The following is a 15,548-nucleotide window of genomic DNA, read 5'->3' as shown; positions in this document are numbered from 1 at the left end:
ATAATTAGGGGAATTTAATATACAATTTCATACAGATGACATTATAATTTTCGTCGTTTGAAGGTTTCACAAGGTTCTAAAAACTAAAACAAGGGCCGTAACTCTGGAAGTAATCTACAGAAATTCGACAGGCTTTTTCATTTTACTAATTCAAATAACGCATATAAATTTCATACAGATTGGATGATAACTTTTGTCGTTCGAACGTTCACTAAGTTCAACAAAGTAAATCCAGTAGACGTGGTACAAGGGTTAATCAGCGAACTGGATGTATGAGATGTGTTGTTGACGTTTGGGAAAGTAGGACGAGGGGAAATGTGTAGGGAGTGAAGTGCTGTAAAGGGATAGTTAGATGTATTATGAATGGTTAGAGTGGCTGTGGTGTTACGGTGAAATACTATGCCGCCACCGTAACACCACAGCTTTATGATTTGTTAGACAGGAGTGATGTAATGGGTGTCAACAACTGGGTATGCTGGTACCATCGCAACGTAGCCGTGAAATATATATTGTGGGGGGGAAGGGCGGAAACGGAAAAATATACAATGTTGACAGTATGTGCCAGGCTAAGGCTGCGCAGACCGAGCGGCAGCTCGATAGGGAGTGTGTGGGAGGGTCACCCTCATAAAAAATTTTTTTTTTAAATTTCAGTTTTCTGTAAGCAGTGAAAACACTATTTTGGCATTGTTTGCGGGGTTAAACCTAAAAATCACATTAATACACCTATTGCACGATATTGTGAAACTAGCTGACGAAGACAGCTCGGGCGGCGATTGTTCGACTCGGGGCTGCTCTGTCAGTATCTAACAAACGCATTTAGTTCGCGTACAACTTTTATTTATTTATTTCTCACATAATTGGTTATCGCAAAAACAGAGTAAACTGAAAGCGAGTAATCTCGACTCAAACCTATAGTCTATAGCCTACTTACGTTACTACACTCGTCACTAGGCTTCCTATATTATTGTTTGTGGACGGTTTACTACTCAGTGATAAGCCTGCGCCGCAAAAAGAGGTCTCGCCTTTTATTATTAGTATAATGACTTCCTCATGTGCGGCAGGTTAGTTTGCTTCTAAAAACACTGTTTTCCGTTCCAAAAAATACAAAAGTAATTTTCTACCAGATGACCATGGTTCTTTTCACCGAGACTAGATAATTTCTCTCGGTGTAAGGATATAGCTATGGATAAGTTCATACAAGGTCAATAAATCCGCGGTCACTTTGGGTCACACTGTTGAGAAAATAAACCAATGGGTTTGTTTAGTAGCAAATCGAGCGTGAATCAACTGAGTTTGTACTGAAAAATTTTTGAGTGATATGTATGAACTGTCTTCACACATTCGGTTTATAATTAGCGATACACAGGTAGAGTGGCAAGTGTTGTACTTCACAGACTGTTTACCTCCGAACTACCTCCGCACGAAATCCCCGATTTGGGTACTTGTTAAAAGAAAAAGAAATAGTACCTGTGCGCATGCCAGTAAAAAAAACCTAAGAGTTCGCGCATAAAAATGCCCGAACGTACCAGGCGCCAGGTCATCAAGGGCCATAACTCTAGACATAATTGACGGAAATTGCTGACATTCAATAGGATTCTTCATTTCACTAAATTAATTGATGCATATGAATTTCATACGGATTAGGTGGTAACTTTTGTCGTTCAAGCGTTCACAAGATTCAACAAAGTTAAACAAGGGCCATAACTCTAGATGTAATTAACAGAAATTTGCTGAAACTCAATAGGCTTGTTCGTTTTACTAATTTAAATGATACATATAAATTTCATATAGATCATATAATAACTTTTACAAGGTACAACAAAGTGAAACAAGGGCTATAACTCACGGCGTAATTAACAGAAATTGCTGAAATTCAATAGGCTTCTTCGTTTCACTAATTTAAATGATGCCTATCAATTTCAAACAGATCGGATGATAACTTTTGTCGTTAGAGCGTTCACAAGGTGCAACAAAGTGAAACAAGGGCCATAACGGAAGTTATTGAAATTAAATAGGCTTCTTCATCTCACTAATGCAAACAACATATATCAATTTCAAAACAATCAGATGATAAATGTAGTCTCTAGAGTGTTCACAAGAAATTGTGGACGATGGACAGACGGACGGACGGACCGGCCGACCGACGAACGGGGACGACGGCAATATACGACCACATTTCCATGTGGGTGTATTAAAATGATAATCAAGGCTAAGCCTCAAATTCAATCGCTAAATTCTTGGTTCAGAGTGGATCAATTTGACTGAAAATGTCAGATTTAGCTCTTGCATAATGTCAAAATTCCCTCGCAGATAATAGATGTCAGAAGTTTCTGGTTAGTAGTAACTGTGATGGTCAGAAGAAAGAACCTTCACTCAAACACTGGTTATTGTCAACAATAATTATTCTGCAAGCATAATACATCACTTTTACATTATATCACAATCATAGGCAACAAGTTTTGTTGTCATCTGTATACAAGTGGTACAATAAGCACAAAATATAATCTCTGAATATATAATTCACTGAAACACTTGAAAATACTATATAATTTAAAGGAGCATCATAGGAGATTAGATAAAGAGAATATGTTGAAAATTTCAGTCAAATTGTGTAGCACCATGGGCCTTTCTGTCTGACGTGGAGAGCGGACAGGTACTAAAACCGGCTGCCAAATCCTACGTACGAGTCGTACGACCCATGTATCTTTTCTTACTACATATCTTAGTAGCCTTGTGATCGTCTAGAATTTGTCTCTAGCTGTCTTTGCTTCTGCTTCACGCTGTGTATTTACTTCTTCCTGTTTTCTTAAGACGTTTGTCTTCTCAGTAGTTATAACAATGCAACAGTTCGTTTTTACATTTTATATAGCATAGCTGGATACATGGATACAGGCATAATAAAATAAAGTCATTCTCAACACTAGCCAGCCAGGCTCGCTGGGCGAGTCTGCTGATAGAAGCTGTTACATCTTTTCCCTTCTAGACCCAAGCTGCTGTCTAGGAACTCAGATGGAAATTCTCTGGAATCTAATGGAAGTCTGTCTCACAGAGTCCCAAGGTTTCTTTTATAGGCATATGAATATCATGCATAACTAAGTGTGATCATGGCCCTGAACCTGTGCCATTAACGATATGATTGGTTAAATTAAGCCAAATGATGCAATAGGTAAATTTCCATGCACGTGATATCTCGTGGTATTTTATAGACACATATTTTGACTATATTATAACTCTTTTTATCACTTAAATCACTTTACATTAAATCACTTAACATTACTTGAAATAAATTTGAACCAGTTTACATACCTTCCGCTTTTTCCTTGCTTTTGCTTCTGCAACTTTTTTTATTGGTTGGGCATCGATTGCCTTCATCTTGAGTTTATATTCTTCAATTTCAGCCTGATTTAGATAAAACAAAACATGTTTAAAACATCATATGAAAATATGCAAAAAAATTTTCTCTATGTCAATAAATGGATTTCTTGGTCTACTGTAAGCCCATTCTTACAACAATTATAATCTCATTGTTAAATCATTTATCAAAATATATTCCTTTGACTCTATATTATGAAATCTCAAGTACATGTATGAAGTTGGAGGAATAGAAATTGCTACTTAAAGCAATTCTCTCTTATGTCATATTTTCTTTTTTCATATTTTACTACCCTCAATTTTTATTTTACTTTACCACACTCAATTTTACATGGAACATCTAATAGGTTCATCACTGCATCATCTTCTAATTGTGTACTGTTAACAGCCAATGAAAACAGCTTTTCTGATCAATCCATGGCACTTACAATGATCAGCTATCTGTTAGATCTTATGTAGTGTAGAAAATCTGATGAAGTGAAATAAAGATTGTTTTATTTGTATTAAATAGCGATAACTCACCTTTGTTACTGGTAGTTGTCTTTCTGTATGTTTAGCTTCATCTTCCACAAACCAAGATGGCAGATTTTCATCATCAAACATGTATCTATAAATATATAAAATAATTTTGATTTCAAAACTACATTGCTAAGTTCTTTAATGGTTTTTATTATAGACAAATAACTTGTTAAAGTGTAACACAAGGCACAGCTACATTAGTAAAGTTTCCACGTTTTCTACTCTGAACAATTTTTAATATAGTTTACTGAGTGTATAACTACCACTCAACCCGATTATCGTCGATAATACGCTGGGTTTATTAGGTAATTAAGTGATCAATGTATTTATCGTGTTATACCGTCTATAGTATAAACCTACCTTGATTTAACTACTTAATCTGCCTTGATTGACTGACTTAATCCTTTGTCGGACAATTCATCAATCTAATCTTAAACAGAAGTCATTGCTTTCCTTTTGTCGGACTATTCATCAATTCAATAAGAATGATTATAAACCTCGTGGTTTCTCATTTGTCGGGCATCTTAATCGCATTGATGTGAGCCAACATCATCTATAATAAACTAATCATAGATGTCACATATCGTAAGAGTAAATAACACCCTAAATCAATGGACAGTCATTTTGTCTACGATATCTTTTACGTCTTTTAAGAATCCATATAGAAATTCTCATCCACAGTGGCACTTTCCCTTGATCTCGAGCGCGGCACGAATATTGCTTAACATATTATTAGGCAGTGCTTACTATGAAGCCGTGTGATGAGTCACGTAGGCTATTAGTCTCTATTATCCAGAAAAATATTCTACGAATATGTTGAAGACTAGGAGTTTCTGGGTGACCGAGACTAGTACGCACCCAGCAAAATAACAAAAAGGGGAGGGGCTACCAATAGCTATATGAGCAGAAATTCTTACGTATTTGTAGGCGTCAATCATTCTGCTGTGTTGCCTATGATGCCTGTCACTCTGTAGTGACTATCAAAGAGTGTTATTCGCTGAAGTTAGCTATGCCTGTTTACAAGTGATTTAACTATTTCGGAAGTTCTGCATTCATTTTCTGCCGTATAAACGAAGACACGTAATTCTAAAGGAATATTATGGTTATCACGAAAATGCTTAATTTTGTAGGACATTTACTGACATAAATTTGAATGCCGTACGGGAATTAAGTGTGAAAAATAGCGAGGTCACCAATTTTTATTACGTACAGGATTTGAATATTTTGTTGACATGTGGTTTTTAATTGTGGTATGAATTGAATACTGTACGGGAATTAAATATGAAAAATAGCGAGGTTCACCTATTTTTAATACGTACGGGATTTGAATATTTTGACATGTGACTTTTAATTGTGGTATGAATTTGTCTGCTTAAATAACGATAAGAGTTATGCCCCTTTATTTTCGGTAAAATGTCCGACAAGTAAAATTTTGAAATCCCAACACTGCTACATAGTGCGATAAAAAAAAATAAAATGAAAAAAAAAAGGTATTATACACATACGTGACTAACATATACATCATGCACTAATGAAACCTACAAGCATTAAATAAATACTATATGTACATACCTATGATATGAATCATCAATAATATCTCTCTTCTTTTTACGAGATGAAACCATTTTAGCACCAATGGCTAACCCAACAGCATCTAACTTTAAATCTAGAATATCAATTAAATGAAATGGGGTTTAATTTAACATCCTACTTTTCTGTATCAAGCAGGCAAAAGAAGACGCAGTGTGCTATGAAGAAAATTTTGTTTGGGCTGTAGCATTTCCACATACTCTTCTTCGAATTCCAAGTACTAAGTGATCTTTTAAATGCCTGGTTTTCCATCCCATTGAAACTACTAGATGCTTTTGCTTCTCTTCAAATTTTGGCTTTATCTAAAGACAAACCTTCCAATGAAGACAGGGGGGGTTGGATGGCTGAATGGTTAGCTTGCGCGCGCTGTATCATAAAGTCTGTCATTGAGTCGACTGGCGAATTATGTAAATAAAATTAAACCATATGTTAGTTCCGAAATGACCTAGTTTGTGTCGAGTGGACGTTAAACCCCATTTTTCTCTCTCTCTCTCTCTTCAATGAAGACAGATTGTCTCCCATAACAAATCAGTGAAATAAACAACTTTAAATTTAAAAGTGATCTAGCCATTTACAGCTATTGGTATCTTATATTGGCTTAGATGGAAAAAAAAAATGTTATAATCTCAAAAATCTATTGCAGTTGTATATTGTCATGAGCATTACTTTGAGATATGTATAATACTGGGAGGGTGATGTATCTTAATACCCCAAATGTAGAGCAATAATCACCTTCAGCAGGAACTACTTCAAAACCATCATTTTTTACAGCTTTATTTTTTATCTTTGTTTGTTTTGTAGTCTCTCCATTTACTGCTGTAGTTGAAGTTAACTGATTCATTTCCATTTCATCATAATCTGAATCTGAGTCTGAATCATCTCCATCTGATGAGTCTGACTCATCAGTATCTTCTACACCGCTATCATTAGCTATATTACTATCTTCTTGTTTTCTCTTCTTTGATGGTTTATCTTCATTTTCTGTTGTTTTCTTCCTTTTTTCACTCTTCGTTCCATTTTCTAGAAAATTAAAATGAAATAAAATTGTGTTTATTGTTCTAGTTTTCTGTACCAACCAGACTAATATTGATGGGTAGTGTGCTATGAGGCAAACTTTTTCCTGGACAGTAGTGTTTTCAACTAATTTTCATCCAATTCCAACTACCAAAGGTTCTTTTACGTGCACGCCACCCAGGTGGCCCTACACATTTCTTCCCTGCCAAATGATTAGATACTTTATCTTGCCAGACCCTATATCCTACACTACTGATAATGTGAAACCAGAATCAAACCGGGGATCTCGTGGCTTTAAGCCAGCATACTCACTGAGCCAAATTTGCCCCTTTTTTCTGTTACACAGTTGACTAAACATTAATAGATGCCAATGAGTTTCATTGTTCAACGATCAGTAAAGAAAATCATATTGTAATAAGAATATTATACCTAATATAGTTCCACCTTTCTTTTTATAATCTGATACCATCTTGTCTAATTCTTCGTCTTCCTCATCTTCTTCACCAATATCAGCAAATGATTCCTTCAATATAAACACATTATACAGTAGAACTTGTATTAAGCAAGCACCCAAGGGAAATTTAAAAATGCTTGCTTAATGGAGGTGCTCTTTGACTAGAGGTATCCAATATTGCCCCAACCCCTACCTCAAAAAATAAAGATATAGATTGCATATATTTTTTTATTCATGTAGTATAACAATAACAATACATGTAATTTTTATCTAGTTGTGAATTCAAAGTAGTCGTGTATACATGTTTTATGTAGTTGTGAATTCAAAGTAGTCGCGTATACATGTTTGTTTAGTAATACTGGATCTCTGCCCCCCCCAATATTTCTTTTACTTTCATCATAGCGTCCAAAAGTTCTATATTGTCACTGTCTTTTGATAACTGTATCACTTTGACACGTTCTTCAAGTGTCAAAACTTTTCGAATAGATGTAAGAACTTTACGAGGTGTAGTAATATTAGACATATTGATAAACAATGTCTTATCAATTCAGACTCTTTCTTATATATCATGATTGGCTTGGATATGAATAGAATATTGATTAATGGTTAAAATTATAAGCTTGGGGTGTGAGTAAACTTGTTAATTAGTAATAGTTAGTTCAAGCCAAGCGAGTAAATCGTGTCAAGATTAGTGACAGTTCAGTCTCGTTCGCTCAAGCGAGAACGTGATTCTCCGAGATTCACTATGATATGTGGATGAAATAGCATGATCTGGGGCTAATATAGATGCCTGTTGCACGCGTTGAACAGGTGCGTGTTTAGTAGGGGTTAAATTACTTAAAAATTGCTTGGGGGGGAATTTTTTGGTGCTCGTTGAAGCAAGTGTTCGCTGATTAGGAGTGCACGCCCGAGCAAGTTCTACTGTATATTAAAACAATTCACTGATTTGGGAATGTCAACAATGTCCACACTAGGGTTCTTGTTTTGATCATATTTGTCAGTATTCACAATAACAAGTTCATAAATAAACAGGCAACAAGTTCAAGTTTAAGCAAAATGTTAAAACGATAGTTAAACAATAGTTAAACAAAGGTATTAAATCAGCTAAACAAACAAGAGCATCGCTACCCCTGCAATATACATCCACATTCATGGGAGTCAAGAGATGCACCAAAATAAATAATTGTTGTCCTTACATTATAACTATAAGGAATAAATATGCAAAATTCCAAGATGATCCATTCAGAATTGCAGTCTGTAGATGATAAACACAAAAATTGGGCGTGGCTCGGTCCCTGGGGGTTACATGTGGAACAATATAAATAGGTACAACCCTATGATGAATCATGCCGAAATGGATCCAAATCTATTAATAATTGCAACCTGTAGATTATTTACAGACAAAATATTAACAAAAAGTGTGTGTGGCACCGCCCAAGCAGGACGGATCATGCACCAAAATCAATAGCTGCTGTCCTTAGGGTATGGAATACCAAATTCCAAGATAATCCATTCATCAAACAAACACAAAAAGTGGGCGTGGCAATGCACAAAAAACAATAGGAGCGGTCCTTATAGTATAAGGAATAAGTATGTAATGTTTCAAGACAATCAGTTAAGAATTTCAGCCTATAGGAGACACAGAGACACACATACACATACAGACTCACATACACACAGACAAGGGAGACGGCACTATATTCCAATCATTATTTAAGCAGACAGATTCAGATCACAACCAAAAATTATGTCAACAAAATATTCAAATTTGTATGTAATAAAAATAGGTGCAATTTGCTATTTTTCATATCTTATTCCTGTATGGTATTCAAATGTATGTCAGATGTCAGTGAGTAATAGTCCTACAAAATTATGTGTTTTCATAATACAATAGAAAGAAAGCGTTCCGATCCGTACTTGGTTCAAATTCATGCCAGTAATATTCCTCCAAATTTCGTTTATACGGTAGCATATTAAAGCAAAACGTCCAAAATAAGAATAGTTTGTGATGTAGAAACATCATTTTCTTCTTTATATGGTAAGCGATGATTTCCGTGTGACATCGAGATTGCAGAAAAGTGCTACAGTAAATGGGAATTGCTATATGGAATCTTAAAAGATGTAGTTCCATTACAAAAAATAAGTTAAAAGTTTAATAGCTAATGATAGGCAGCGAGTCGTATGGATACATTTTGCGTATATGTACGGAATATTTTGTTTTCGCTGAATGTAAAACAGTCAGCAAATCAAGGCAGATTAAGTAGTTAATCAAGAGAGAGAGAGAGAGAGAGAGAGAAATGGGGTTTAACGTCCACTCGACACAAACTAGGTCATTTTGGGACTAACATTTGGTTTAATTTTATTTCAATAATTCGCTTGCACATAGGGGTCTTTAGCTGTGGGAGGAAACCGGAGGACCCGAAGAAAACCCACGAGGTTGGACAGGCGACCCATAGTTAATCAAGGTAGGTGTATAGATGGTATAACATGATAAATACTTTGATCATTTCATTACCTAATCCATCTAGCCCATTATCAACGATAATCAGAATGAGTAGTAGTTATACACTCAACAGTTTTGGAATTTTGAATATTCGCCATATCTTTATGTCTGATTGAGCATATCTATGGTCGGAAAATAGAGTAGGACATGTCCAGAATATATGGGCGAAATAGCATCAGCACGTTTAATGTCTGACTTATCTGCACCTACTGGGCTAATGAAGCTGAGCATCGCCATACAGTGTGCTATGAGGGAAATTTTGCCCTGACAGCAGTGCTACGGCCCACTCTTACATTGAATTCCAACTGTCAAGGGTTCTTTCACATGCATGCTAATATGTACACAGGGATTTCTTGACCAACACCTGGAGCGAACACTAGATCTCCTGGTTAGCGAGCCAGCGTCTTACTCACTGAGCCGCCGCGACTCCATGTATTGTGAGTAAAGTACAATGAAATTTGTATGTAACGTAGAATTACCTTACTAAACCAACTCTGTGTTTTCTGAGATACAACAACATGGGCTGGTTCCAGTTCAACAACTAATGGATTTTCTTCTTCCTCCTCATTTCTTTAAAAAAATGATATATTGGAAAATCAACTTAAAGTATAACCTAACATAACAAATTGATAGTTTGAGTGAAATATTAGTCAATTTGAAGTATTTATATCAGGTAGTTACTATTACAGTTTCTCTTAATTCTAAACTTTGTTTCATGTCTGTTCCTCAAGAGTAATTCTCCAGTATGTGGACTTTTCCTACTATAACAAAAGATAATCAAATATATGGAGAGCAAGTCATCTGATTGACAGATGTAAAGAAAACAAAACATACAGATTTTCTTTAAAAAGGCATCCATTTAAAAGTTAACCAGCTTTGAAAGAATGATCAGACTTTTTTTTTTTTTTTTATATATATATTTTACATTTAACTCCTGTTGTAAAAGCTATATATTACATTATATTTATAGTCATTCACACTTAGTACCATTAAGATATTGACGTACCTATCTACAACTTCATCATTATCAGATTGATCTGAAAAATTTGGTTCTTCTTCAAATTCTAGTTCATCTGAATCAGAATCAAGGTAACTTTTATCTTCTCTTTCATAATGTAAATATTTATCTTTCTTCCTCATTTCATCCTCATCTCCATCATCACTATCTAAATCTTCCGCATCTAAATCTATATCTCGTAATTGCTGAAAATTAAAAAAGGAAGCTATTTATAAACAATTCAATAATTTTGTACAATATTGTTTTGTGACACCATGTATCATATTGTGGCTATAATCTGAATACCCAACAATAGGGCTTAATACATCTCAATTGTAACTATTCAACTGCTGTTTACAATATGAGACTGAAGACAGAATGAGCAGTTAAAAGGGAGGAAACTACTAAACTACGTAGATCCATTAAATATGAAATGAAATGGGGTTTAACGTCCTACTGTTCTGCTCCTATACTGGGCTAATGAAGACGGGCATACGCCATACAGTGTGCTATGAGGGAAATTTTGCCCGGGCAGCGGCACTATCGCCTACTCTTATATCGAATTCCAACTGCCAGGGGATCTTTTACGTGCATTCCAATATATACACGGGACCTCGGTTTTTCGTCTCATCCGAAGGACTAGACAGCTGTCCTTGTCAGGCCCTCCGTTCACCACCACTGACAAGGGGAAACCACGTCGGAAAACATTAAATATGAAAGGAAAAGCATGGGAGTAAAAGAGAGGGTCTAAGTAATAGTGATTAGAAAATACTTACATTTTTTGACTTGACTTTATCTAATTTAAAATAATTATCGTCAGTAGCAAGATTCATTTTATCAGATGGCAAAACCATTTTGGAATCCATCTTTTGTCTTAATTTGGTTTTTTGTTCTCTAATTTTCTTTAATTTTCTGAAAGAAATGTTTGAGTTTAATTCTCCATCCTTTTCTGATTTTAAGTATTTGCATGTAAACCACCATAGACATTTCAATATTTTATTTAAAGTGTTGCTATCCATTTATAAATTCTGATAGCTTTCCGTTATAAGGTAGGATAATACTAAGAATAAAAGGAAAGAGAAGAAATGGAATTTACTGTCTTGTAAATGTTATGGTTATATATTTGTTAACAACAGAGAATGATGAAATGAAATGGGGTTTAACATCGTACTTTTCTACATCGACTAGGGAAACTTTGTACAGACAGATGCATTACAGCCTACTTTTGTCAAGGTTATTTTTATATGTGCATGCCAATATGTACGTGGGACCATGTTTTTTTTTGTTCCATCTATAAAACCATGCCGGAAAATTCAGATAAACTTTCTCCCAAGCATGTAAAGATAGAAGTTATGTACAGGGTGGAATATATTTTAATATCTTCTTACCTTTTTACTTTCCGGCGCTCTTCATCTTTACAAGCAGCTATCATGGCTTGAGCTGCTTCTTCTTCATTTTCTTCTTCTACTTCGACTCTATAAACAATTAGTAAAGAAATTGTATAAAGCGCTTTACATTCCTATACAAGGCATTTTATTTCTATTTATGTAGTAGGGTAACTTTCAAGTAATGACATTAATTCTTGTCTAACCTATATTAATTCATGTGTGATAATTTGTAATGGACAAAGTCTGTGACAGGTGCCTTATGTATATCTAGGCCTGTATATTATTATAGACAAAACATTCTCAGACTTGCTAGATTTTAAGCAGTATTCAGTTCAAGCATTAAATAATGCAATTCAGAAGCTGACACATGTTCTCTAATTAACTCAAACTGCAAAATTCTCTAAATACATTGTAGTTCCTAATTAGGAATAAAGTACCAGTACTAGAAGCATTATTCTTACATTTTTTCTTCCTCTGGCTTGAGTTCATCTTCAAATTCTTTCTTAATTTTTTTTCTCCATGTTATAATATTTCTGTAATATACAAATCATTTATTTACCGAAATGAAATGAAACAGAGTTTAACGTCCTACTGTTCTGCTCCTAAACTGGGTTAATGAAGACGGGAATACAGTGTGCTATGAGGGAAATTTTGCCCGGACAGCGGCACTACGGCCTACTCTTATATCAAATTCCAACTGTCAAGGGATCTTTTACGTGCATGCCAATGTGTACACAAGACCTTGGTTTTTCGTCCTATCTGAATGACTAGACAGCTGTTCTTGTCAGGCCCTCTTTCCTGCATAACTGACAAGGGGGAACCCCGCCGGAAAATCTGGATGAACTTTCTCGGCCAATGCAGGGATCAAACACCCGACCTCCAGGCTAGAGAGCCAGAGTCTTACCCACTTAGCCACCGTGATCCTCCATTTATTTACCCATCATTGGTGATAAACTTCTTTGATTTACATCAAATGAAGTATTTAAGTGCATTTGCTTATTTATCAGTTTAAATTATGGATCACAACATCAGCTATATCTCAACAGTGAATATGTACATAAAATGTTCAACAAAGACAGATTGTCAATCCACAAAAACATGTTTAATCCAATGAAATTGAAAAATCTATTTTTGACTCAATAATTTTCTTCAACTTTTTGGAATTATTTAAGTATTCTGGAACTGATTCTGCTATCAAATGTTGAAAGCATATTTGCAGGCACCGTACACTTAATTTTCTTAAAACATACACACACAGCATTTTAATGTTATACACGACATTTTTTCAAAACTAAATGAATTGAGAATGTGCTATTCACTTACTTTATATCTTTTTTACCTAGAACTTTAATATCTTTCAGACATTCCTTCAGCTCATCTGTTGTCAGTATATGTTTTGCTATTCTTGCGTCATCTAAAACTAACTAAAATAATACGATATAAGATTTAGGGTATGAATTGTATAAACTATAATCACTATAAATGTGTCAGACGCCAACATTATTGAGAAGTAAAGCTACAGAAGGATATTTTTCAATTCGAATAATTTTGGACCTATAAGCTTTTTGGTAAGACTGTTTTTTCCTGGGCTTAGCCTAAAAATCTATATTTGACTTTTAATCTGTAATATTGGGCCCACAATTTATGTTTTATGTAATATTAAATGTTACCATGAAAAAACAAACTGAAGACAGACCAATCAAATTATCAAATCGATTCAATAGAAGTGGAAACTTGTTAGAAATTACCTCAGAGGCATCAGCTAATCGTTCCAAATAATTTTCAGCTTCAAAGAATTCTGAAACTTTTAAAGTGTGAAATAGTGTATAGTCTCCATCACGATATCCTTCACGATTTCTGCAACGAAAATTAATAAATTAGCAAATGATATGGCCTTCAAAAATTGATTGGTGAAATGATGTAATTGATCAAAAATAAGGACGAGTAAGGCCACACAAAAAAAATATTCTGGTTCTCAGGCAATTCTATTAAAAAAATTGATGCGGGAGGGCGGTTTTTACTTTTTTGTTTTTTATTTTTTCAAAATCTAGCTTGTTTATTATTTTTAAGAAACACACAAAATTATTATAAATCTAATATTTATTCAACTCTTAAAGGTCACCAGAAAAGATTCATAAATATTTTAAATAATGCAAGGAATCATGTCAACATATCCTTTCAATAACTATAAGAAAATTCCGAATGTCAACGTTACCTGCCACAGGTAAATTTCAACAGGTAGATTTCCGCCGTTCTCCGTAAGTAGTCGAAACTTTCCGCCAAGAAAAAATCTATGACGACATTTTAGTCCTTCTGCTCATATTCTAGTCTATATTTCTATAAGCAGAAGGACTAAAATTATATCACGGCTTGTGTATGTCCACTTCTAGGTGCCAAAGAACAGAGATTTAGCTCTTTTAAATTAAGTCTGCGGCCTCAATCTACCCGCACAGTCTCTTGGGAAAGACAAGGCATTCTGATAGTAGCAGATGATAACAAAAGTGTCGCCATCTTTGTGACTAATAAATTAACATTTGATTATCCAGTGCCATTCGTGATTGTTAATAGTGTTTCCCACGATTACGTACTTGATATCCGAGTCTAGTGTTCATTTCCTTTTATCAATAGAGTCACTTCCCTTGATCGTGGGAAATCTGAACAATTATTGACACGTTGGTATCTGAGATCCAGGATATTTTTTTTTGTGGCCTAATAATTTAAATGAAATGAAATGGGGTTTAATGTCCTACTTTTTGGCACCAATTGGGCTAATGAAGACGGTAATTTTGAAGCAAAATGTATGATATAAATGAATGATTAATATTTAAACACAACAAAATAACAATGTTTTTACCTTTTCTTTTTTTCTGGGTGAATTAAATCAAGGCTTGCTTTTTTCTCTTCTTCTACTTCCTTAAAAACATATTTAGCATCAAAGAATTTAGGATCCAGTTTGTCAGGGGCTAAATATCCTTGACATACAACAAATATTTCAGCCGATTCTGTTCGAGAGGCTTGTGGTTTGGTAGCATGAACATGTGCAAATAATTGTTGAAAAACCCACATTAAAGAGTTGTAGTCTTTAGAACGGAACACTTTTGTTACAAACCATCCTCCTTTTCGAAGAAATTCTGTTGCTAATTTAACAGCATGTAGTGTTAATGAAACTGAAAAGAAAAGAAATTATTAACTGCATGTCAAGTTTTATCACTGACATTACACTCGACATGAAAACAGTAATGTTTGTCTGGCCCTGTGAGTTACTCAATGGCTTGTATTACATTACTCAAAACGCAAAGCATATTGTGCCATTTATTTTTCTGTATCATGTGCTACATTAATTTTACCTTGCACTATCCTACGGGTACCCATTACAGTTGGCTAGACTAGAATACAGGGATAATGTGTTACATTCGGGGACACAAGGATCTGACACACAACTAGAGTGAGAACGAAAGTATAATTGTGTGGTTATAGATCTAGCTTGCTAATCACTATGCTGCCACCTTCCAGGGAATTCCATTAAATAGATAGGTGGAAAACAAGATACAAGTGTGTTTATTCTTTGTAGAGCATGTGATAGCACTTCTCATTGAATTTTTGTTCAAATTTTACAATTGTTTCTGGAGTGAATCTTTACGATCATTGGACACCTACTTAAACTGCAAAAGGTGTATGAATATGAATATACAAGTGGAACCTGTTTCAATG

General features: G+C 34.8%; 1 protein-coding gene across 1 annotated transcript in view; it reads right to left on the bottom strand.

Moving 5' to 3' along the window:
- Positions 1-15,548, bottom strand: part of LOC126824851 (pre-rRNA 2'-O-ribose RNA methyltransferase FTSJ3) — a 31,811-nt gene that overhangs the window by 13,708 nt on the left and 2,555 nt on the right. The window contains exons 5-17 of the mRNA XM_050554247.2: positions 14,692-15,004; positions 13,586-13,694; positions 13,161-13,261; positions 12,299-12,370; positions 11,838-11,924; positions 11,226-11,361; positions 10,459-10,655; positions 9,932-10,022; positions 6,925-7,018; positions 6,214-6,501; positions 5,464-5,557; positions 3,895-3,979; positions 3,307-3,399 (exon numbers count right to left, since the gene is read on the bottom strand). Of these exons, the coding sequence (XP_050410204.1) occupies positions 3,307-3,399; positions 3,895-3,979; positions 5,464-5,557; positions 6,214-6,501; positions 6,925-7,018; positions 9,932-10,022; positions 10,459-10,655; positions 11,226-11,361; positions 11,838-11,924; positions 12,299-12,370; positions 13,161-13,261; positions 13,586-13,694; positions 14,692-15,004 (1,760 nt within the window). The remainder of the gene's footprint in view (positions 1-3,306; positions 3,400-3,894; positions 3,980-5,463; positions 5,558-6,213; positions 6,502-6,924; positions 7,019-9,931; positions 10,023-10,458; positions 10,656-11,225; positions 11,362-11,837; positions 11,925-12,298; positions 12,371-13,160; positions 13,262-13,585; positions 13,695-14,691; positions 15,005-15,548) is intronic.

The sequence above is a fragment of the Patella vulgata genome, chromosome 6 (genome assembly GCF_932274485.2).
Source record: "Patella vulgata chromosome 6, xgPatVulg1.2, whole genome shotgun sequence".
Lineage (NCBI taxonomy): Eukaryota > Metazoa > Mollusca > Gastropoda > Patellidae > Patella > Patella vulgata.
The sequence above is the reverse complement of the archived record's forward strand: the minus strand, read 5'-3'. Positions and strand labels throughout refer to the sequence as shown.